Here is a 23,025-nt window from a genome sequence, read left to right as displayed (position 1 = left end):
AGAGTATTTTTTGAAGTGCAGTAACTGTTGTAATGTAGGAAATGCAGTAGCCAGTATACTTTCAGCAACCTCCCACAAACAGCAATGTGATAATGACCGTGTAATCGGTTTGTAGTGATAAAATATTGGCTCGTACGTCCCGTGTTCCTCTTCAAAATAATGCAATGGTATCTGAGAAGTCCAGCTGAGAGGACAGATGGGACCTCGTTTTAACACTTTTTTCGAAAGACAGCACCTTCATAATAATAATAATCGCTTATTGTCACAAGTAGGCTTCAATGAAGTTACTGTAAAAAGCCCCTAGTCTCCACATTCCGGCGCCTGTTCGGGGAGGCTGGTATGGGAATTGAACCCGCGCTGTTGGCATTCATCAGGTGTGTTGATCTAAATTTTTACACTCCCGTCTCTGGAGTGAGACTGGAACCCACAACCTTGTGACTCAGGCAAGATTGTTACCAACTGAGTCATGGCTGACCCCTTGTGGACTTACCTGCTTCCTATTTATCTTTTACATCATGCCAAGCTGAATTATTAGTAATGTTTAGCTAAACTGTGGATTAGAAAGTTTTGGTAATTATTGCATTGAGATCTGCTCCGTTGCTGATTCAGACAATGATCCAACGATTGACTTCCTGTGGTGGTATGTAGGGAGTAGGCGCCCACGAGGTGGCTCCCGCCTGGACACTTTGTTTGTATCCCTTTTCGCCCAGTTTATGGTGGGTGTTTGGGTTAAAACTTAACTAGTTTGAAGAAGAAAGATTCCCACACAAGAGAAATGCCCAGAAGATCCAGGTCAAAAGCCAGCAGGTAACAAGTCGCCAACAGACTTGGAAGCCTCCTGACGTTCTGGCAGAGTCCCCTGCCGTGACTCAGGCCACTTCACTGACGGCTGAAATGCTTGCCGGCATCTTGGCAGAGGAATTTAAGAAACAGCGGCAGGCTGTCTCCAAAGACCACCACAAATCAATAGAAATGGCCTTGGCCCCCATTTGATCAGCTCTGGCGAAGATGCATGAGACGGTAAAGGCACATGGCAGAGTGTTAAGGGGTGTGTAGGTGGCTCTCTCGAGGCAGAGCAATCAGATTGTCTCCTTGGATGCTGAGTTGGTGATGTTGGCCGGTGTTAATAAAGCACTGAGGGCCAAGGTGGACTACCTGGAGAATCGATCCAGGACACAGAACCTGAGAATCGCTGGAGTTAGTGGAGGGCACATATCTGACTGAATACATGTTGAAGATGTTGTGAAGGTGGTGGGGGAGGGTGGATCAACGCCCTCTCTCTACTTGGATTGAGTCCGCCAGTCTCTTATGCAGAATCCCTGTTCTGGTGAGCCACAATGGGCAATCATTGTTTGGGTTCCAAAGCTATCAGGAGAAGGAATGAGCCCTGAGGTGGGTGAAACATCACTGAAACTGCAAATGGGAGGGCCATGCCATCAGGCTCTAAACAGGAGGTGGCAGCAGAGCTGGCTAAGAGGCAAGCGGCATTTGACAAGGACAAAATGGCATTGTACAAGAGCAACGTTCAATTTGGAATGGTATACCCTGCACGCCCCTGAGTGACTTATGGTACGAAGGACTATAATATTGATGCGTCCGAGGAGGTGGATGCTTTTGTGAGGAAGCAAGGGCTGGGGCGAGTTAATTGCAATTTGTATTGGACCTTGATATTGTTGGAGAGGGCATGTGGATATGGGGGCTTCTTGTACCAGTTTGTATTTTCTTGTTCTTGTGTGGGATGGGTGTTTTTTCTTTCTTAAAGTTGGTTTTGGGCCAGTTGTTGGTTGTTATTGCTAGTTATTGGCCACCCTGCTAGCTGAAGAAGTTGACTAACGGGAACAAAGTGGTAGGGGTAACTGCAGCTCATTATCTTATTGTAGTTAGACCATAAGACATAGGAGCAGAATTAGGCCATTCGGCCCATTGAGTCTGCTCCGCTATTCAATCATGGCTGATATTTTCTCATCCCCATTCTCCTGCCTTCTCCCCATAGCCTCTGATCCCCTTATTAATCAAGAACTAAGCTTTTTGTTTTGTTTGGGGTTGAGGTAGTAGAGGTAGGGGTTAGGCCTTTGGTTAACTTTTTGGTTATTTGAGGGTTTATTTGGGTGTAGTGCTGTGGGGAGGCTGGGGGGGGGGAGAGGAGGGCTGGTGTAAGGCCCCCAATCAATTTGGTTGGTCACGTGGGATGTAAAAGGATTGAATGGCCCAGTTAAAAGGTCGAGAATATTCGCTCACTTGAAGAATTTGAGTGCCGATGTGGTATTTCTGCAAGAGACCCATTTGCGGGTTAGGGGTCAGACAAGATTACTTAAGGGTTGGGTGGGACAGGTGTTCCATCTGGTTTTGATAGTAGGGCCTGGGAGCTGCAGTTTTGATTAATAAAAGGGTTTATTTTTCGGCTGCGAAGATCCTGTTTGACACACACGGGAGGTATATGATTATAAGTGGGTCTTTGGCAGCCGCCCTGGTGGTCCCAGTTAATGTGTTGGCTAACTTTGGGGGGTGAGGGGTTGCACTTAAATTGTGTTTTAGATCCTTTATTGGAACAATCTCAGCCTAAACCTCTGATTCTATCAGGGATGGCAAAGGCATTCTTGGCTTTTATGGAACAGATGGGGGAGCAGACCCTTGGTGGTTTTTTGCACCAAGTGATAAGGACTTTAGTTTTTTCTCCCATATCCATCATTTATCATTAACATTTTTGTGGTGGATAGGTTTGAAGAGGGTGGGGGTACTTGGCAATTGTTATATCAGGTCATGCCTCACATTTTGTGGATTTGGTGTTGGAGCCAGTTCCTTCCCAGCACTCAGCATGAAGATTGGACACAGCGTGGTTGGAAGGCAAAGGGTTTTGTGAGCACACGTTCACTGCCAATGGGGAGTGCATTACGGGCTCGATTCAGCTAAATGAGAAGAAGGTCCCATCGCGAACGTGTTTAGCCATGTGTTTAACAGCACTCGCAGCGGCGATAAGCACATGGCGCGGCCAAGGCCGCACATAGCCCCGCTTCATACAGTGGGGAGCTCCGCTCGCCGGAACTCCCCAGTGAAGCGAGAGATAGGGATTTTTAAATGTTGTCCCACCCAATTTCCAAGGCCCCCAAAGCGAACACAACATCCCCACCAACACCAACACAGGGCGCTCTCACCCGATCACACGTCTGCAAAAAATGACAGCTTGCACAAAAGGCATGCAGCTGGGGGCCTCCAGTCCCCTGCAAGACCCTCACGAGTACAGTTCCATCTGGTTCCCGTTTTTGGGGACCAATGCTGAACTAGCCCAAAACCTCAAGTACTTCGGGAATCTCCACATTAGAGTGAGACTAGCTGTCTCGCTCTGATATGCAGATTTGCCAAAAAGTGCAGGATTTACATCGCAACGTCTTGCTAGATCGTATTAGATCGCGCGAGGCGTCGCGAGCCCGGTAGATCCATGGAGTGGGGTCTCCCAGCTTTTATCGGCCATGCAGCACCAAGGCGAGCTGCTTTTCTGGCGCAGCGTGGCCATTGGATTGTGGCCTACGTTTAACAAGCGAGTCTATTGCACCATCTCGTTAAAGGAGGCCCTTAAGACGGTATAAGTTGAATTTGGATAAGAGCGAATACTTTCCAGCGAATTTCCCGGGAGGGGCATGTGGGAGCTGATCTGGAGATGTTGCTTTTTTGCCTTGCCAGATCCAGCTTTCATTATCTGGAAATCCAGGTGGCCCACAATTAGACCTCGCTTCATAAATTAAACTATGCTAGCCTGGTTAATGATGCTAAAACTGACTTGCAGAAGTGGGATAATCTCCCCCTGTCCTTGGCAGGCAGGGTTCAGACAGTTAAAATGAAAGTCCTTCGAGGTTTTTATTTCTTTTCAGTGCCTTCCAATTTTCCTCCCCAAATCGTTCTTTGCTAGAATCAACAAGATGATAGCTTCCTTCATTTGGACAGGCAAGACCCCAAGGATTAATAGGGCATCTCTTCAGAGAGACAGTCGGGTGGCTTAGCCTTACCTAATTTGTAATTTTATTACTGGCAGCTAATATTGAGAAAGTGTGGCGTGGATCAAGGATCTGAATTCCAAATGGGGGCAGGTGGAGGTGAGCTCTTGTCCCGGTTCTAACATGGGGGCCTTGATAACTGTCTCGCTTCCGTTTTCCCTGTGAAACCTACCGGGAGTCTGGTCGAGGTGTCCATACTGAGGATTTGGAGGCAGTTTTGACAACATTATAGGCTTGGCACCATGTCATTGTCATAGGCTGTAGAAAGCATCTCTGCACCAGAGGGTTCAGGTCATGGGGGAAGGAGGGGCTGGAGAGATTTGGGGACCTGTTTGTGGAGCGTAGGTTTGTCAGATTTGAAGAATGGTTGGATAAATTCCAACTCCCGAGGCCTAATTTATTCAGGTATTTTCAGGTGAATGATTCCTTGCATAAGGAGATTTCTTTATTTCCCTTGGCACCTTCGCCCTTCCTCTTGAATAGGATCTTATCCCTGGCCGAGATGAGAAAGGGAAAGGTTTTGGACATTTATGACCAGATCCTGTCGGCAGAGCAGACTCTGTTGGCTGAGGTGAGGAGGAAGTGGGAGAGTGAGCTGGGTCTGGTTTTTGATGGTGGGGTGTGGAGTGAGGCACTTCACGGGGTTCAACTGAACCTCATCCTGTTATTGGCTCAGCGTGATTCAGTTCAAGGTGTTGAACAGGGTGCATCTGACCAAAACGAGGATGTAGTCCTTTTTTTTCTCTGAGATGGAGGATAGGCGCGAATATTGTTCTATGGGGGGGGGGGGGGCAGGTGGTTGCTGGTGAAGCTTACCTATATATTCTGGGCGTGTCCTAAACTTCTGGGCCTCCTTTGTTGACACCATGTTAGGGATTCTTGATCTCAAACTGGAGCCTTGTCTGCTGGTGGCCATTTTCTGGATTTCAGAGTCGCCGGTGCTGCAGATCGGGGTGAGGGTGGATGTCCTCGCCTTTGCCTCGTCAAACAGCGCGGAGGGGAGTTCTGTTGGGGTAGAGAGCTCCTACTCCACCCTGTGCCTCGGCCTGGTTGGGTGTTCTAATGGAGCTCCTATAATGGAGCCCCTATATCTAGAGAATGTTAAGTAGACCATAGGGTCGGTAAAAGGGTTCCACCTGAGATGGCAGCCATTCATTTCCTTTTTCAGAGTTAGCCAGCATGAGTTGTAAAGGCGGTTATTCGATTTTGTTAGTTATATGTCGAAGGGTTGGGGTTAGTGGGGTTGATAATTTTTGATTGTGTTATTCATGTATGTATTCCTTTATAGTAAGAAGTCTTACAACACCAGGTTAAAGTCCAACAGGTTTGTTTCGATGTCACTAGCTTTCGGAGCGCTGCTCCTTCCTCAGGTGAATCAAGCTGAATCACCTGAGGAAGGAGCAGCGCTCCGAAAGCTAGTGACATCGAAACAAACCTTTTGGACTTTAACCTGGTGTTGTAAGACTTCTTACTGTGCTAACCCCAGTCCAACGCCGGCATCTCCACATCATATATTCCTTTATGTATTTGTTGGTTAGTGTGGGTTATTTTTGTAATAAGGAAACATTTCTATGATAAAAATATTTCTGAAAATCCAATAATTATTGTTTATAATAACTTATAAATAAATTGAATAATTTCTATCCAACTTTTAATTGTGCTTTTTTTGGAAGAAGCTACCCGCAACATAGCTCTTTTTCACATTGTTCTAAACTAAAGCTAAGAAAGTGGGGAGATGGCTCCAGTGGATCCCTTTTTAATCTTTATTTTAGAATGATGCAAAGGACAGATATATTGAAGATAGGTTTTGTTGAAATTGGCTGAAAGAGGTTCCCGTGCAAAGCAGTCTGCTGGTTATGGCCATATTTCTGCTCCGAATTCCATTACGAGATTGCCATTCTATGTGCTTGGATGAACCCAGTGATTAGATAAGCTAAATAAGTGAAAGCCAGCAAAATGTTTACATTTGTGATGTTTGTTTCATAGCAAATATGCCTTGTGAACTTGTCTTCACAATTGGGTTCCATTATGTGTACGTTCCAGGTGTCACTTTAAAAAAAAAAAACACTTTTAGATCATTATATTTAAGGTCAGTCTATAGATATAATTAAAAATTACTATCATCTGACTTGCTTGTGTGAGCAGAACTTTGAAGCTGCTGTGAAATAGACAATGGTGATGTCTCAATGATTTCATCAGGAAAGAAAACTCAGGGTCCTGTATTATGCAAAATATTTGCATCCTTTTCGCTTAGCCTGAAACAACCCTCCGAGGAATACTGCATTCGAATAAATGTAAAAATTAAACTATTTCTAAGTAGAATGATGTTTGACTTCATTTTAGCTAACTCCAACTTGCCAGCTGCTTTGGTTTGGTTTTAGTTCCGAGTCAGGTCCCCTGTATTTCCAGGTCCTGACACTGCACCCCTGACATGATTTTTGCAGGCTAGCCAATGAGTGTGAGTGTGCTCGCCATCCAGTTAAGAATGACGAGCAGACTGTAGAGGCTCGTGGGCCAGGTCGGAGCTGCCAATGTATGTGTGAGAGAGAGAGTTAGGGTGTGTCACTGTGGAGCCACTCTGAAGATTATCAGGGGGAAGAAAGTTTTATTCCTGTCACCTGAGAATTCCAGCCACCTTAGAACATTGGCCTTAACTAGCCCTTTAGTTGTGCTATCAGCAGTACCTCCCAACCTATTTTCCAATCTGACCCCATTTTAACATTTGAAAGTTATTGTGACTCCACACACCAACAAAAATAAAACAACAATATAGTAGCATACAGCATCTAAATAAAGTTGCTGATACAGATCACATAATATATATCTATGAAAAATGTGTTTTTAAAGTACTTAGTAAGGGTTTTATTATTTTGAGTTTTAAGTTGATTTCAGACTCCATAATCCCCAGGCAGTGAAGCCACTCTTCTGCTTCCTGGCCCAGCATGACTACATGTGCACCCTGCCGCACATTACTCTCTCAACCCAATAAAGATGGCAGGCTTTAAACACTTGTGCCATCCTGGTGTATCTTGGTGCTGTTTCTAATATGCTTCATGGTTTTATAGAACTTACAATGCAGAAGGAGGCCATTTGGCCCATCAAGTCTGCACTGGCCCTTGGAAAGAGCACCCGACTTAAGCCCACACCTCCACCCCATTCCCTGTAACCCAGCAACCCCACCTAACTGTTGGACACTAAGGGGCAGTTTAGCATGGCCAAACCACCTAACCTGCACATCTTTGGACTGTGGGAGGAAACCGGAGGAAACACACACAAACACTGGGAGAAAGTGCAAACTCCACACCGACACCAGGCCGGAATTGAACCTGGGACCCTGGAGCAGTGAGGCAGCAGTGCTACCCACTGTGCTACCGTGCCGCCTTGTGCTCCAATCGGATATAGCCCCAGCATCTGCAGCTGAGGTGGAAGCAAGGTGGAGGCAGGCTGCTGACCATGCTGCCCCATGGCCTGAAATGACCTTTGCAGCCATCCCATGTGTACCTGAGACCTGGAGGGCTCCAGAATGCTGACAGCTGGGTGCTTCCACTGGAGGCAGTTGGACCAAGGCAGGGGATCTAAGGAACAACTGTACATCCTTGGTGTACCTTGACAGAAGCCCCCAGATCATCTCACCTCTCCTGTACTGGAAGTTCCCAGGGCGCGATTCTCTTGCCATGTTGAGCTTAAGCAAGAGTATCCCTGTCGGAGAATCCTGGGAAAGGCCCCCAGCAGACCTCCCGACAGCCACTGCATCTCGCAGGATTCACAAGTCCTGCGAGACGTTGGAGTCAGAATACTGCCCAAAAGGGGCAGGACTAAACGGCGCTCGCTGAAGTAGGTCAGAAACCTACTCACGACCTACCTTTCAGGGATCCACCGGCCTCCGTCGATTCGCCGGCCTCCCCAGGGATGCTGCAGCCAAGCGCCGATCAGTGCAGGTCCACACAAACGTGGACCAGGCAGAACGGCACCTGGGGTGTCTCCTGGTATATTAGAGACCCCTGGGTGGTTAGGGTAAGTGCAGGGTGGCACCCTGGCCCTCCCCCCAGAACGTGGGCATCTTAACCCTGCCTAGCTCGCACATTGGCACTACCAAGGTGCCCAGATGGCACTGCCAAACTAGCAGGAGCACTGCTTAGGTGCCAGGGTGGCAATACAAGAGTGCCCAGGTGCCAGGATGGCAATGCCAAGGGCCAGGGGGCGAGAGCGGCCATGCCCATGAAATGGGGGTGGAGGGGGTAGTTTGAAGGTGCGGGAGTGCATGGCAGGTAAGTCTGGAAGGTTGGAGGGGGTGACGTGTGGGGGTCCTGGAATGGATGGGTGCTGTAGGAGGATTGGGGGGGGCCTATACAAGGGGGAAACCCCAGGGAGCCCATAGCAGGTTGTCCTCACTTGGTGTGCGTGGGGTAGTGCCCATGTATGTGTGGATGGTGACATTTCCCATGGATGGGGGGGGTTAGCTCACTTAGAGTTCGAGGCACTCTTTCAAAATGATGGCTCAATCTCTGCGTTCAGCTCCTCAGTGCATAAAAAACATTCTAAGGGCGCAATCCATCAGCCACGTTATGCTCTCACCCAAGCGCGGTATGGCCAGTGAATGCCAGAAGAGACGTCCCACGGGTTTCCTGGCAGCCTTCCCGCCTCGCGGAATCCACCCAAGCCCCATGAGGCGTCGGAATCAGAAGCATGCCAAAAAGTCGCATGACCAAGCAGCGCGCGCAAAATCCGATTTTACACCGACCGTGGCATTTTACACCGACCTTGGCAAATTTATCTGGGATCTATCGGCCTCCCCAGCGAGGCTGCAGCCAGGCACCTTTCAGAACTGGTCCACATGAAGGTGGCAGACAGAGGTGTAGAAAACAGCAGCTGTTACTTCATAGAAAGCCAAAATCACATCACAAGACTTTAAACCCCCTTCCAGCCTTTGACCTGCAAGGCTCTATTCACTTTCAAAGAGAAAAAGATTTTAGTACTCTGCATTTGACAGGGTAATAGCTTCCAGGCAGCTAGATGCCTGGATTGTTTATTTGTATTTCGCTTGAATGCATCTAATTATCCTGCCTTGAACCTAACCTCAATGTTTCTAAATATCTGGGAGATAAGTGCTTTCACTTCCTCTTTTTCTCAGCAGAAAACAGGAAACTGCTTTTGATATGGTCAGGAGCTGTCATTCATTGCTAGATGGGGGGAGGGACATGATTGCATTGAGGAGGAAGGGGGGGGGCCAGCCGCCGGACGTCGCTATCGGACCGCCTGCTCAAAGTAGTGGCCTGATCGTGGGATTCGGAATGGAATGTCTTGCGCTGCCCGCCATGCATAAATGTACATGACGAGGGAGAGGGAATTGCTTGTGGGCGCTGCTCCTAGCGCCAGCGCAAACCAGAAGCACTTCAGCTCCGGAGGGAGAACATAATCTCTCAAACGGAGAATCCCACCCCATAAGTTTCAATCACACCTTACCAGCTCTTTCAATTCACTTAGATCTTCGGAACTGGTGAAGGTTTCAGTGGAAAGAAGATAAGATGCCGTGTGTAAATTCCCTTAGTGAGGGAGTTTCAGAGAGTGGTTGGGGCAGAGAGCGAGAAGAGGAATACACCACAGACAGAGACAGGAGAGGATACAAAGATGAGAATGATACATAGAGTGCACAAATTGAACGTTTTGGGGCTCAGGGACTTCCCCAACGTGGGTTAACAAAGAAATGGATGTTGGACAAGTGGGCTTAATTTGGGAGGCCAGTGTGACGGGCAGGATAGAATGTGAACCCAGAGCTGAAAGAGGTTTCAGTTGTTGCTAGACTGAGGTAGCACCAGAGGTATTTTGTGGAGGTGGAAGTGAGCAGTAAGCAATTTTGTTGATACCGTAGATGGGATGTCAGATTTGAAGTATCATTTTAAATGCCGAGGTTTTGCTTCAGTTGATCCTGAGGAAATGGCTAGAAAGGAAGTTACGGTTAGCAACCAGGAAGAACTGGTTTTGATGGCAGCCACAAACGGTTGCAGAACATTACGACTTAGCGCATGGAGCTGATTGTGAGGCTGACACATTTTGAGGATGTCAAATTCTGAGGAATGAGAATTTATTTTCAAATATTTTGTCTCTTGTGAGTTGTTTGTGCTCTGAATACATTTGAAGTCCAATTGGACCAGCCAGGTTTAAAGGAATCTTAACACTCATGTGAATAGAGGTGTTTTTTCATTCTGTCGAAGGATCCAAAAAAAGCCCACTCACCACCACCTGTTCTCTGAACTATGACTTTTTTAATAATCAAAAATGCTAGTGTAATCTTCAAAGGATTAAATCAGTGTTTTAATTTGGTTAATGTTTTTATTCAACTCTGCTTCCCAGCAGACATATGGAGTGATCAATCATTTCAGACTGACCCTGACCTCCCACCAGGATGGAAGAAGATCAATGATATTGCTGGCATCTATTATTGGCATATACCAACAGGCACTACGCAGTGGGAGCCGCCAGTATCTACATCAGCAGAAGACACCGACACACGGAAAGGATCATTAAACTCCATTACCCCTTCTCCCGCTCCAGAAAATGAGGTAATGTTTTTTGGATGCTTTTACTTTTTTTGGAACATTATATATTAAGTTATATTTATATATGTACATTACATTATTTATTTGGAACGCTTTCTGAAATCAATTGTGAGTGCAATTGAAGGATAATCATTCTCACTACCCTTCTCTCCCTCCACTGCCATTCTGCATATCACACATGCTATGTCTATTTGAACGGATGATTTGTCTTCTGAATTCTGCTTTTACGGTTTAGAGCTGGTCAACAGGTGCACCAGATTACTGATGCTGGACTGCTCCTTCCCTTCCAAAAATCTCCTCTCTACTTTGCCTGCAGCTGTGACTATTTACAAAGCTAATTCTAATGTTATAACTTTCATTGTTGCTTTTTTTGGTATCAATGTCTCCCTCTTTTGGTTTAATATTTTTCAATGAATCATGGTGCTGTACAAAACAGGGGAGGCCATTCAGCCCAACATGTCTCCTTCTAGTTTAAAAAAAAATCTACTGAGCTTTAGGCCTAGAATCACGAGGTTTGGTTCATGACTTCCTCCCAGTCTGCTGCTGTTGCCTACATTATTGGCTGCCAAAGACCAACACGAGTCTCCCTCTGATTTTTTTTTTTAAATTCAGCCTCCGCAGGATGTAGTTTAGATTGGGATGTGATTTGAGTGGAATTTAAATCTGTACCTTTCGCAAATCTCTGGAATGGGAAATTGCCACTTTTGTTTTTTAAATTTAGAGTACCCAATTCATTTTTTCCAATTAAGGGACAGTTTAGCATGGCCAATCCACCTAGCCTGCATATCTTTGGGTTGTGGGGGCGAAACCCACGCAGACACGGGTTGAATGTGCAAACTCCACATGGACAGTGACCCAGAGCCGGGGTCGAACCTGGGACCTCAGCGCCATGAGGCAGCAGGGCTAACCGCTGCGGCACCGTGCTGCCCAGAAATTGCCACTTTTATTGTGTTGATGTGTCTGTTTATTTTTTTTTTTAAATTACATTTCTATCTTACTAATAAATGAAAGTCAGGCATCAAAAAAGATGCCCTGAAATTAACAATTTAAATAGGATTTATATTTTATTTTGGCTTTGTTGCTTTTTATTTAAGGGGCAATTTTAGTGTGGCCAATCCACCTACCCTGCTCATATTTGGGTTGTAGGGGTGAGGATCAAGCAGACACGGGGAGAATGTGCAAACTCTACGTGGATAGTGACCCAGGGCCAGGATCGAACCCGGGTCCTCGGCACCGTGTGGCAGCAGTGCTAACCACTGCACCATCGTGTCGCCCCTCTCTTGGCTTCATTTCAAAGTAAATCCGTTTTATTCTGCAGTTTAAACTTTAAATGTTTTCCCATATAGAGTTGTTATCATTCTGATATGCAGGGTCTTGACACAAATGTGTCTTTTGCTACTGGGCTAGACTTTGTACAGGCTGCATGTCAAGAAAACCTTGTTCTAAGGAGTGTTTGATCTTTGTTTGTAGCTGTTACATGTTGATTCAGTGCATACAGCGAAGTTATAATATCCGTCCATGTCGCCATTAATCCTCAACATAAGCAAATGGTTTTACGAATACTTACCTTTTCTGTTTCCTTATCTTTATCCTATCTTCCCTCTATCTGATAACCTTGAATATTGACATAGTTTCTGCCTCAACTCCTAATGACTAAACGTGAATGTCACAGCTTTCTGTAAACCATAAGACATCGGAGCAGAATTAGGCCACTCGGCCCATCGAGTCTACTCTGCCATTCAATCATGGCTGATATTTTCTCATCCCCATTCTGCTGCCTTCTCCCCATAACCCCTGATCCCCTTATTTATCATGAACCTATCTATCTCTGTCTTAAAGACACTCAGTGATTTGGCCTCCGCTAGCCTTCTGCGGCAAAGAGTTCCACAGATTCACCACACTCTGGCTGCTGAAATTCCTCCTCATCTCTGTACTAAAGGATCGTCCCTTTAGTCTGAGATGGTGCCCTCTGGTTCTAGTTTCTCCTGCAAGTGGAAACATCCTCTCCACATCCACTCTATCCAGGCCTCGCAGTATCCTGTATGTTTCAATAAGATCCCCCCTCATCCTTCTAAACTCCAACGAGTACAGACCCAGAGTCCTCAACTGTTCCTCATATGCCAAGTTCTTCATTCCAGGGATCATTCTTGTGAACCTCCTCTGGACCCTTTCCAAGGCCAGCATATCCTTCCTTAGATTCGGGGCCTAAAACTGCTCACAATACTCCAAATGGGGTCTGACCAGAGCTGTATACCGCCTCAGAAGTAGACCGCTGGTCTTGTATTCTAGCCCTCTTGACATGAGTGCTAACATTGCATTTGCCTCCTTAACTGCCGACTGAACCTGCACATTAAGAGAATCGTGAACAAGGACTCCCAAGTCCCTTAGTGCTTCTGATTTCCTAAGCATTTCCCCATTTAGAAAATAGTCTATGCCTAAATTCCTCCTTCCAAAGTGCATAACCTCACACTTTTCCACATTGTATTTCATTTGCCACTTCATTGCCCACTCTCCTAGCTTGTCCAATTCCTTCTGCAGCCCCCTGCTTTCCTCAATACTACCTGTCCTTCTACAGATCTTTGTATCATCTGCAAACAGTGTTCTGCTGCCCTCTGTTCCAAATGACTCACATTTAATTTTGCATTTATAGTCTCTTATTTTGGACCTTAGTTTTGACATTTTTGGCACCTTTGACATTAGTTAAAGCCTTCAAGACAGGAGGGCAAATTTGTGGAAGCAGAGGGCTGGTTTTTGAAGAACATGGATCAATAACACAGGGCACTGTGCCATTGACCTGCCATCCCACCCCTGCCCTACCACAATTTTACCAGCGGCAGGGGAAGAATTGGGTGGGTTGCTGGCCCATGCCCCAGTTGTGTTCTTTAATTGGGCAGTTAATGCCCAGTTAAGAGCCTCATCCAACCATGGCATAGATTTAACTTACGACCGGAGCATTTGAAACAAATCCTGCAGGCTCTTTGCCAGTGAAAGGGGGGAGGGGTTGCCAATTGGTGGTCTCCCCCACAGTTTCTCTCCTCATATCCACCCTCCTACCCCTGCCTGACAACATGCTGTGCCTCTCACCTTGCCATAGCCTGCCAGCCAGCCCTGGCATGAATCCGCCATTCAATCATGACTGATATTTTCCCAGACTTACCTGGGGTTTGGAATATCCAGGCTTCTAGCGGTACTGTCAGTGGCCACCAATCCTGCTGGAACTCACAGTACCGCAAAGTCGCCACCTCCAATTGGCTGAAAACTCTTGAGTTGGAGTGTCCTCGTGGAAGATGGCATTGTGCTTACCCCACTGTAATTAAAGAGCCCATTGACTGTAAAATTAAAGCAGGGACAGCTGCTGAGCGGAGGAGGCTCACCCTGACGTTTATGCTGGGGTGGGGTCATGGTGGTTTTAAAATCAAGTCTGCAGGTCTCCGAGATTCAGACAAATGAAGAGATATATTAGAAGGTGTTAACACTACAAGCTGCTGTGTTACACTGCCCGTTCGCCTGCGCAAATGGCTGATGACATTGCGTGACCTCTTAAAGTGCCCCTGTTCGATTGCAAGGCTGCTAGTGACGAAACACTAGAAATACCATGAATACACAACCTTTGCCTCCCTTTTTAAATCAAACACCCCTGACCCAATAATCAGCATAACATTAACAATCGATCAACAACAGCAGTTTAGCACAGGGCTAATAGTTTAGCACTGTAGAATTAAAATACCAGTGAGCATCTGGGGGTCAGGCGTAATGTTATTGGACTAGCAATCCAGAGGCCTGGATTAATACTGAGTTTATGCTCTCAAGGGGCTGGTTTAGCACAGGGCTAAAGAGCTGGCTTTGAAAGCAGACCAAGGCAGGCCAGCAGCACGGTTCAATTCCCGTACCAGCCTCCCCGAACAGGCGCGGGAATATGGCGACTAGGAGCTTTTCACAGTAACTTCATTTGAAGCCTACTTGTGACAAGAAGCGATTTTCATTTAATTTCATACATCGGGTGCTTTGCAGGTCGTCACTCTTTGTGGGGTTGTCGATGAACCTCAGGTCTGCCTTTTAGTGCTTGCTGCAACCTCTAGTCATAGTCACAGCCACAGAGGTCTACAGCACAGAAAAGGCTCTTTGGCCCATTGTGTCTGCATTCGTCAAAAACAGCCACCTAACTACTCTGATCCCTTTTCCCAGCACTTGGTCTATAGCCTTGTATTCCTTAGCAAACTACCCAGTCTTCAGGACAGCGACCACGACACCACACAACCCTGCCATGGCAATCTCTGCAAGATGTGCCAGATCATCGACATGGATACCACTATTACACGTGAGAACACCACCCACCAGGTACGTGGTACATACTCGTGCAACTCGGCCAATGTTGTCTACCTCATACGCTGCAGGAAAGGATGTCCCGAAGCGTGGTACATTGGCGAGACCATGCAGACGCTGCGACAACGAATGAACGGACACCGCGCAACAATCACCAGGCAGGAATGTTCCCTCCCAGTCGGGGAACACTTCAGCAGTCAAGGGCATTCAGCCTCTGATCTCCGGGTAAGCGTTCTCCAAGGCGGCCTTCAGGACGCGCGACAACGCAGAATCGCCGAGCAGAAACCTATAGCCAAGTTCCGTACACATGAGTGTGGCCTCAACCGGGACCTGGGATTCATGTCGCATTACATTCATGTCGCATTACATTCATCCCCCACCATCTGGCCTGCAAAATCCTACCAACTGTCCTGGCTTGACACAATTCACACCTCTTTAACCTGGGGTTACCCCATCTCTGGATCTGTAAAGATTTAATCACCTGCTAATGGTCGCATTCCAAGCATTGTTTGGCATCTTTGAATCTGGCTATATATGTGTTTCTGGAACATACCTCTTCATTCACCTGAGGAAGGAGCAGCGCTCCGAAAGCTAGTGACATCGAAACAAACCTGTTGGACTTTAACCTGGTGTTGTAAGACTTCGTATTGTATTCCTTGGCATCGCAAATGAACATCTAAATACTACCCTTATGAGGGTCTCTGCCTCCACCACTCTTTCAGGCAGTGAGTTTGAGTCCCACCACCCTCTGGGTGAAAAGGGTTTCCCTCACGCCCCTGCTAAACCTCCTACCCCTTATTTAAATCTGTGCCCCCTAGTCATTGATCCCTCCTCTAAGGAGAAATGTTTCGAGCTGCGTACTCTATCTATGCCCCTCATATTTTTATACATCACAAGCATGTCCCCTCGGTCTCCTCTGCCTCAAGGAAAATAATCCCAGTCTATCCAATCTTTCTTCATAGCTAAAACTCTCCAGCCGAGACAACATCATGGTAAATCTCCTCTGCACCCTTCCAGTGCTATCACATCCCTCCTATAATGTGGATTCCAGAACTGCGCACAGTTGTGGCCTAACCAATGTTTTATATAGTTCCTGCATAATCTCCCTGCTCTTAAACTCTATGTCTTGGTTAATAAAAACAGTCATACATAGGTCTTCTTAACCATTGTATCCACTTGCTCTGCTACCTTAAGGGACCGGTGTACTTGCACACCAAGGTCCCTCTGACCATCGGTGCTTAAGGGGTCTTGCTGTTTATCCCTTTCCTTGTTTGTCCTGCCCAAGTGCATCACCTCACATTTATCCAGGCTGAATTCCATTTGTCACTGATCAGCCAGGTTTGGACATCATCCATGGTCGTTTTAACTGGAGTCGACATAGTGTCCTGAGGTTGATTCAGTGTCTGTTTCTCAGCTGAAGTACTGCTTTCCCCAATTGGTTTGATTAGTGTTAGGTTCTCTGGAAGGTCCAGGTCATCTCTTGGCACAGCTTGATTTGGACTCTCAGTTCTTTCTCTCTGGTAGATTGGTTCTTGTCGCCGAAAGTTGATCCGCATGTTTCCTCCGTATTATATTGCCTCAGGTTTGTAAGATGTAGGAGACTGATTCTGTCTGTGCTAAAATAGCGGCAGGTACCCACTTTTCACTTGTGGTATTGTTCCTTGCCAGAACATCTTGACCCTGGCTTAAAACAGGACATTTCACCTTGTTCTCCCACCTGATTCTGCTACTTTTTCTTCACAATTTCTTTTGTCTTGGGTGGTTTTAGTAAATTGACTGCTGCGTGTAGTTGACATCTAACCATTAGTAACGTTGGAGAAAGTTGGATGGTTAAGTGAGCAGTATTTCTGTACGTGAGCAGGAATTGGCTCAAGCATGTAGACAATGAATCTTGTTTTTGAGTCACCGTTAACGAATGTTTTATCGTCTGTAGAAAACGTCCTGCCAGTACGTTTGTGGCAGGATGCTAAGGAGCGGATCAGCTGTCTTGAATTCCATTCTTCTTCAAGTAGTGTACGAGCTCTTGCAAAATAAACTGCGACCCATTGTCGCACACAAGTTGTTCAGGGTAACCAAATCTGTTGAGAGTTATCGTTGTTATTTGCTCCAAAGGCAAGTAGCATATTGTGGTTGGAGACTTCAACCAGGCCAGCCTCCGGAAGGTCCTACCCAAACTCTATCAACATACTTCCTGCCCCACCAGAGGTCCAAACATCCTGGACCACTGCTACACGAGCATCAAAGTTGCCTCCCGCTCCATTCCCCGACCACACTTTGGCAAATTTGACCACAAGGCGATACTCCTACTTCCGGCTTACAAACAGCAACTCAAGCATGCTGAACCAGTCAAGAAAACTGTCCAGTGCTGGTCCGATGCATCAGAGGACATTCTCCGCAATTGCTTGGAGCCTATGACTGGTCCATATTCAAGGCCGCGGCAGCTAACGTGGACGAGTACACAACCGCCATCACAGACTTCATCAGCAAGTGTGTCGAGGGGGCGGCATGTGATGCAGTGGTTAGCACTGGGACTGCGGCGCTAAGGACCCGGGTTCGAATCCCGGCCCTGGATCACTGTCCGTGTGGAGTTTGCACATTCTCCCCATGTCTGCGTGGGTTTCACCCCCACAACCTAAAGATGTGCACGTTAGGTGGATTGGCCATGCTAAATTGCCCCTGAATTTGGAAACAAAAAAATTGGGCACTCTAAATTTATACAAAAAAGCAGTAAGTATGGCGAGGACTGTGTACCAAAGAAGACAATACGGGTGTTCCCCAATCGGAAACCCTGGCTCAACCAAAGGGTCCACTCCATGCTGAAGTTCCGAATTGAGGCGTTCAAGTCTGACACCCTGCCCTATATAAGAAACCCAGGTACGACGTATGGAAAACCACCAGGGATGCCAAAAGACAAAACCGGATCAAACGAGTCCCAGGCCAACAGCACAAACCTACAACATCTATGGCAGGGCTTACACAAGATCACAGGCTACAAAGCAAGGCCAGTTGGACTCTCTGGTGCTGGAGCATCCCTCCCTGATGAACTGAACAAGTTTTATGCCCACTTTGAACAATCAGCCAATACATTAGTGCTACCCACCCCAGCAGCCCTGGACACACCCATACCTACTATTACAGCCTCAGAGGCAAGAGCTGCCTTCTTGAAAGTAAACCTGCGGAAAGCAATGGGCCCCGATGGAGTCCCTGGGCGAGCACTCAGAGCCTGTGCTGACTAGCTGGCGAGTGTTTTCACAGATATCTTCAACACCTCATTTCTCCGCTCCAAGGTCTCCACCTGCTTCAAGAAGACCACCATATTACCAATACCAAAGAAGTGTTATGGGCCAGGGTTTAGAGAACCACCCCAAAGTGTATCAGTAGTTCACCTGACCCACAACTTTTAATGAGTTATGGGGAGCACACGGGCCTACTTTACAGGTGTGGTGCAACAGGGTTAAAGTACTTTTTAAATTAAAACAATGTTTATTTATGAAACCAGTTAACACTTTATAAACCCATTGTAAACATCTTAACAACTGGCAGCACCAATCATCCCCATAGATACAATATTCTATAAGTAACCCTTAATCTTTCCTTACAACATCCATAAGACAAAAAGATCCTTTTTAAAACCGAGGTCAGGTTTAAATTCCCTACAGAGAGCAGTTATCACTTTGAAATCTTCAAATGATCTGGAGACAGTCTTTAGATTGCAGAGAGATCCTTATACAACTGTCCGCTTTGCCTGCAGCTATCCAGCTCTCAAAATGAAACTAAAAACACACTGTAGCTGCCTGCTCAAAAACGCAAGTGAAAGACAGACAGCCCAACTCCACCCACTCTCTGATATCACTGCAGCTATCTGACAAACGCCCATTTCTTAAAGGTACACCCACTATAGCTATTCGATAAACACCCATTTCTTAAAGGTACTCGCACATGACAGAAGAACAAGGTAGCGTGCCTCAACGACTATCGACCAGTGGCCCTGACGTCTGTTATCATGAAATGCTTCGAGCGGCTAGTCATGAGATGGATCAATGCCAGCCTCCCAGATGGTCTCGATCCATTGCAGTTCACCAACCGTGGCAACCGATCCACAGCAGATGCTACCTCTCTGGCCCTACAATCAACACTCAAACATCTCAACAACAAGGACATCCACGTCAGACTGCTGTTCAGAGACTACAGCTCTGCCTTCAACACCATTATCGCGACAAGACTAATAACCAAAGTCTGCAACCTTGGACTTGACCTCTGCCTGTGCAGCTGACTTCCTCACCAACAGACCGCAATCTGTCAGGATAGGTAACAACACCTCCCCAACAATAGTCATCAACACTGGGCCCCGCAAGGATGTGAGCTCAGTGCTCTACTGTACTCCCTATACGCACATGACTGTGAGACAAGATTCAACTCCGATTCAATCTATAAGTTTGCAGACTGTGGTGGGTCGTATCTCAAACAATGACTCCGAAGTGGAGATGGTCGATAGCTCCAAGTTCCTGGGGGTCACCATCCCCAACAGTCTGACCTGATCCACTCACCTTAATGCAACAGTCAAGAAAGCCCAACAATGTCTCTACTTCCTACGGAAGCTAAAGAAATTTGGCATGTCTGCTGCTCTTGTTTGGCCCTTGTTCTGCACTGTAACCAATCACTATTTGTAGATGTACCATTTGTCAATGTATTCTGTCGATTATTCTTTTGTCTACTATGTATGTACTGTGTACGCTCCTTTGGCTGCAGAAAAATACTTTTCACTGTACTTTGGTGCACCTGACAAATATCAATCAATAATGCACATTAGCTGCCAACAGGCTCAGATGTTACATTTACTGCAGAAAGTGTCGTGCTTGTGTTACTGGACCAATAATTCAAAGGTCTGGATTAACATAGATCAGCACTTATAATTCTGGTACAGCAATAGCAACTTGCATTTCTAAGATAAATGCAAATTATTGCAGCTGCTGGAATCTGAAACAAAAATAGAAAATAGTGGACAATCTCAGCAAGTCTGACAGCATCTGTGGAGAGAAAAGGGAGCTAACATTTTGAGTCTGGATGACTCAAAACGTTAGCTCCCTTTGACAAAGAGTCATCCAGACTCTCAATGTTAGCTCCCTTTTCTCTCCACATATGCTGTCTGGCCTGCTGAGATTCTCCAGTTCTTTGCGTTTCTAAAGCACCTTTAACATTTTAAAAAGACATAAAGGACACATTGTAAAACAAAATTGGGCACCAGACCACATGACACTTTAGGGAAGATGGTCAAATGTTTGTCAAAAAGAGACATTTAAGGAGTGTCTCAAAGAGGGAGGTAGAGAGATACTGATATTTCAAAAAGTAATTCCAGAGCTTAGGATCTTGGCAGCTGAAGGGACTGCCACTAATGGTAGAGCATTTAAAATTAGGGATGCACAAAGGGCAAATTTGGACACGTGAAGGTCTGGGAAGATTTATAGGGCCAGATGAGATGCCACAGGAGGAGGGATAGAGACATGGGGTAATTTGAAACTGAGGATGACAGTTTGTGAAGTTTGTTACCAGTGGGCCAATCAGGCAGCTAACACAGGGTAATGAGTGAACTCAACGGAGTGAGCGTTAGGATGCACGCAACAGTATTTTGCTGGATGTCTTATTGTGGTAGTTCTGGATCTGGACTTGCAGACAATGCTGGAGGTGAGACTGTTGGCAAACTCTCTCTTTTAATGAACATCATGCTAATAGTTACACGGTAGACTCTGCATGAGGCTCTACATAACACTAGCCCTCTACATGCTCTATTATCGTGTGATCCTACATTACTGATGACATAGACCATATATTTACATATTTAACATTAACCCTTTATACTGCAGAATACATAAATTTATGAAGGGTGGATTTTAGGAGGCCATCCAGGAAAGCATGAGAATAATCAAATTTAGTGGTAACAAAAGTATGGAGAAGGGTTTCAGCAGCAGGTGGGATGAGACCGAGAAGGAGGTGGGAAAAATGATGGAGGTGGAAGTGGGCAATTTGGAAACGGAGAGTCTGTAGGGCCTGATATTCAGCTTGGGGCCAAACAACACAAAGCTTGCAAACAGGCTGGATTAACCTCAAACACCAGCCAGGGAGAGGAATGGAGTCTGTGGCTAGGGAGAAGATGCACAGTTCATGAGGGGGACTGAAGGCTTTGGTCTTCCCAATATTTAATTGGAGGAAATTTCAACTGCACAATGGTAAAGGCAGAAATGAGAAACTGACAGAAAGCAGCCAGATAATTTCTCTACTTGTGAAAGGAGCTGTCAATGTAACCTTTATCTTCAGAGATTCTCTTTTAGGCACCTCTACTAACCAGAGTGGGTTATTTATGTTCAGTACGACCCTTTAGAAAGGCAATTAAAAGTTACAACGGCACTTGGCCATCTCTGGCACAGCTCAAAGCTGTGGAATTACAACAGGTATTCACACCTATAACACTCTTCCAAAGACCTGAAGAAATACAATTATCCTGCAGAGCAATTGAGGTGGTTGCTTATAATCACCAACCCGAAATAAGGCACAGCCCTGAAATAAGACAGAGTACCATATCGATCCAAACATGAAGAATTCTAGATAAAATAGAAAATACTTAGCAGGTCACACAGGTCTGTGGAGAGAGAAACAGGGTTAATGTTTCAGGTCTGTGACATTCCACCAGAAAGGTTCAGCATAGTGACAGTTTTCACATTTACACTCAGGACACCAGTTGTACCTGACCGCCTCTTCTCTCAACTCCTTCAGTGGTTTTATCCGACTTCGTGTTTGACATCCAGTTAAATATTGGGAAGAGTGCAGCCATTGTTTTTGATCCTTGCTCCAAACTCCGTTCCCTAGGTACCAACTCCATCCCTTTCCATGACAGCATTTGAGATTAAGTAAATCTGTTCACAACCTTGGTGCCACTTTTAATCCCACAAGAGAGTCCGAATTTATGCTGGTGCCCGCCTATTCCACCAGCCTGTCAATGCCCTTTTGAGGTTTTTACTTTCCTATTCACAATACCCAGGTTTTGTGTCATCTGCAAATTTCACAGTTGTGCCCTGAATATCCAAGCCTTGTCATTAATTTACTTCAAGAAAATCAGTGTGCCAGTACCGACCCCTGGGGAACACTTGGGGAATCCCACTCTGCACCCTCCTCCAGTTGGACAAACAATTGTTCATTGCTCTGTTTCTCCTCGCTATCCGCTAACTTTGTATCCATGCTGCGCTGTCTATTTTATTTCACGAGCTTCACCTTTTCTGGCAAGCCCTTTAAATGGCACTATCAAACTTTTTTGGAAGTTCATGTACATCTCACCAACGCTCGTTGATATTCACCAAACAACGTTTAACGCAATTTGCCATTAACAAATCCATGCTGGATTTCCTTAGTTAAGCCACGCTTGTCAAAGTGACTTTATTTGTCCTGGAATATTATGCCTAAAAGCTTTGCCACTACTGGTGTTACACTGACCGGCCTATAGTTGCTGATTTTATCCTCGTATCCTTTTTTTGAACAAGGGTGTAATATTTGCAATTCTCCAATCCATCCCCGTTTCTAAGGAGGATTAGTAGATTCTGGCCTTTGGCTCCACAATTTCGATCCTTATTTTCCTCCGCATCCTCGGATGTATCCCATCCAGTCCTGTGAACTTATCAACTTTAAGTACAGTCTTTCTGATAGCTCGAGCCCATCAGCTCCTCTTTCATTTTCTCTTTGGCTGTATATTCTTCCTTGGTAAAGACAGATGCGAAGTATTCATTTGGTACCCAACCATGCATTCTGCTCCATGTGTCGGTCCATTTTTGGGCACTAATTACCTCTCTTTCCCCCCCCCCCCCATTCCATCTCCTCTTACAGCTTTTGTGCCGAAAGAAGAGTTTCAGATTCCTGTTTGTGTTAGCTGTCAGTGTCAAATTCTCTTTTAGCCTCTAATTTCCCTTTCCCCTTATCTTACAAAATCAGAGGACCTAAGTCTGCAGTGAGCAAAATAAAAACCATTATCAGAATCTCCTGCATATTAAAAGTAAATTTAATCGATTCTTGCTCCTGGCACAAGAGCCTGTCGTTTTAATTGTTGGAAAATTTGTACTGCATCCATTGACCTGATGGTTACAAGTCTTACTCGATGTGGTGCAATGACATTA

At 45.9% G+C, this 23,025-nt stretch overlaps 1 protein-coding gene across 12 annotated transcripts in view; it reads left to right on the top strand.

The window, feature by feature from the left end:
- Positions 1–23,025, top strand: part of LOC140408851 (amyloid beta precursor protein binding family B member 2-like) — a 466,668-nt gene that overhangs the window by 225,206 nt on the left and 218,437 nt on the right. For 9 of the 12 annotated variants that reach the window (XM_072496628.1, XM_072496630.1, XM_072496625.1 and 6 more), the window contains one exon: positions 10,341–10,549. In XM_072496628.1, the coding sequence (XP_072352729.1) occupies positions 10,341–10,549 (209 nt within the window). The remainder of the gene's footprint in view (positions 1–10,340; positions 10,550–23,025) is intronic. The other 3 variants (XM_072496638.1, XM_072496629.1, XM_072496636.1) reach the window with 1 other exon arrangement.

The sequence above is a fragment of the Scyliorhinus torazame genome, chromosome 3, assembly GCF_047496885.1.
Source record: "Scyliorhinus torazame isolate Kashiwa2021f chromosome 3, sScyTor2.1, whole genome shotgun sequence".
NCBI lineage: Eukaryota > Metazoa > Chordata > Chondrichthyes > Carcharhiniformes > Scyliorhinidae > Scyliorhinus > Scyliorhinus torazame.
This window is presented reverse-complemented; position numbering and strand designations above follow the sequence as displayed.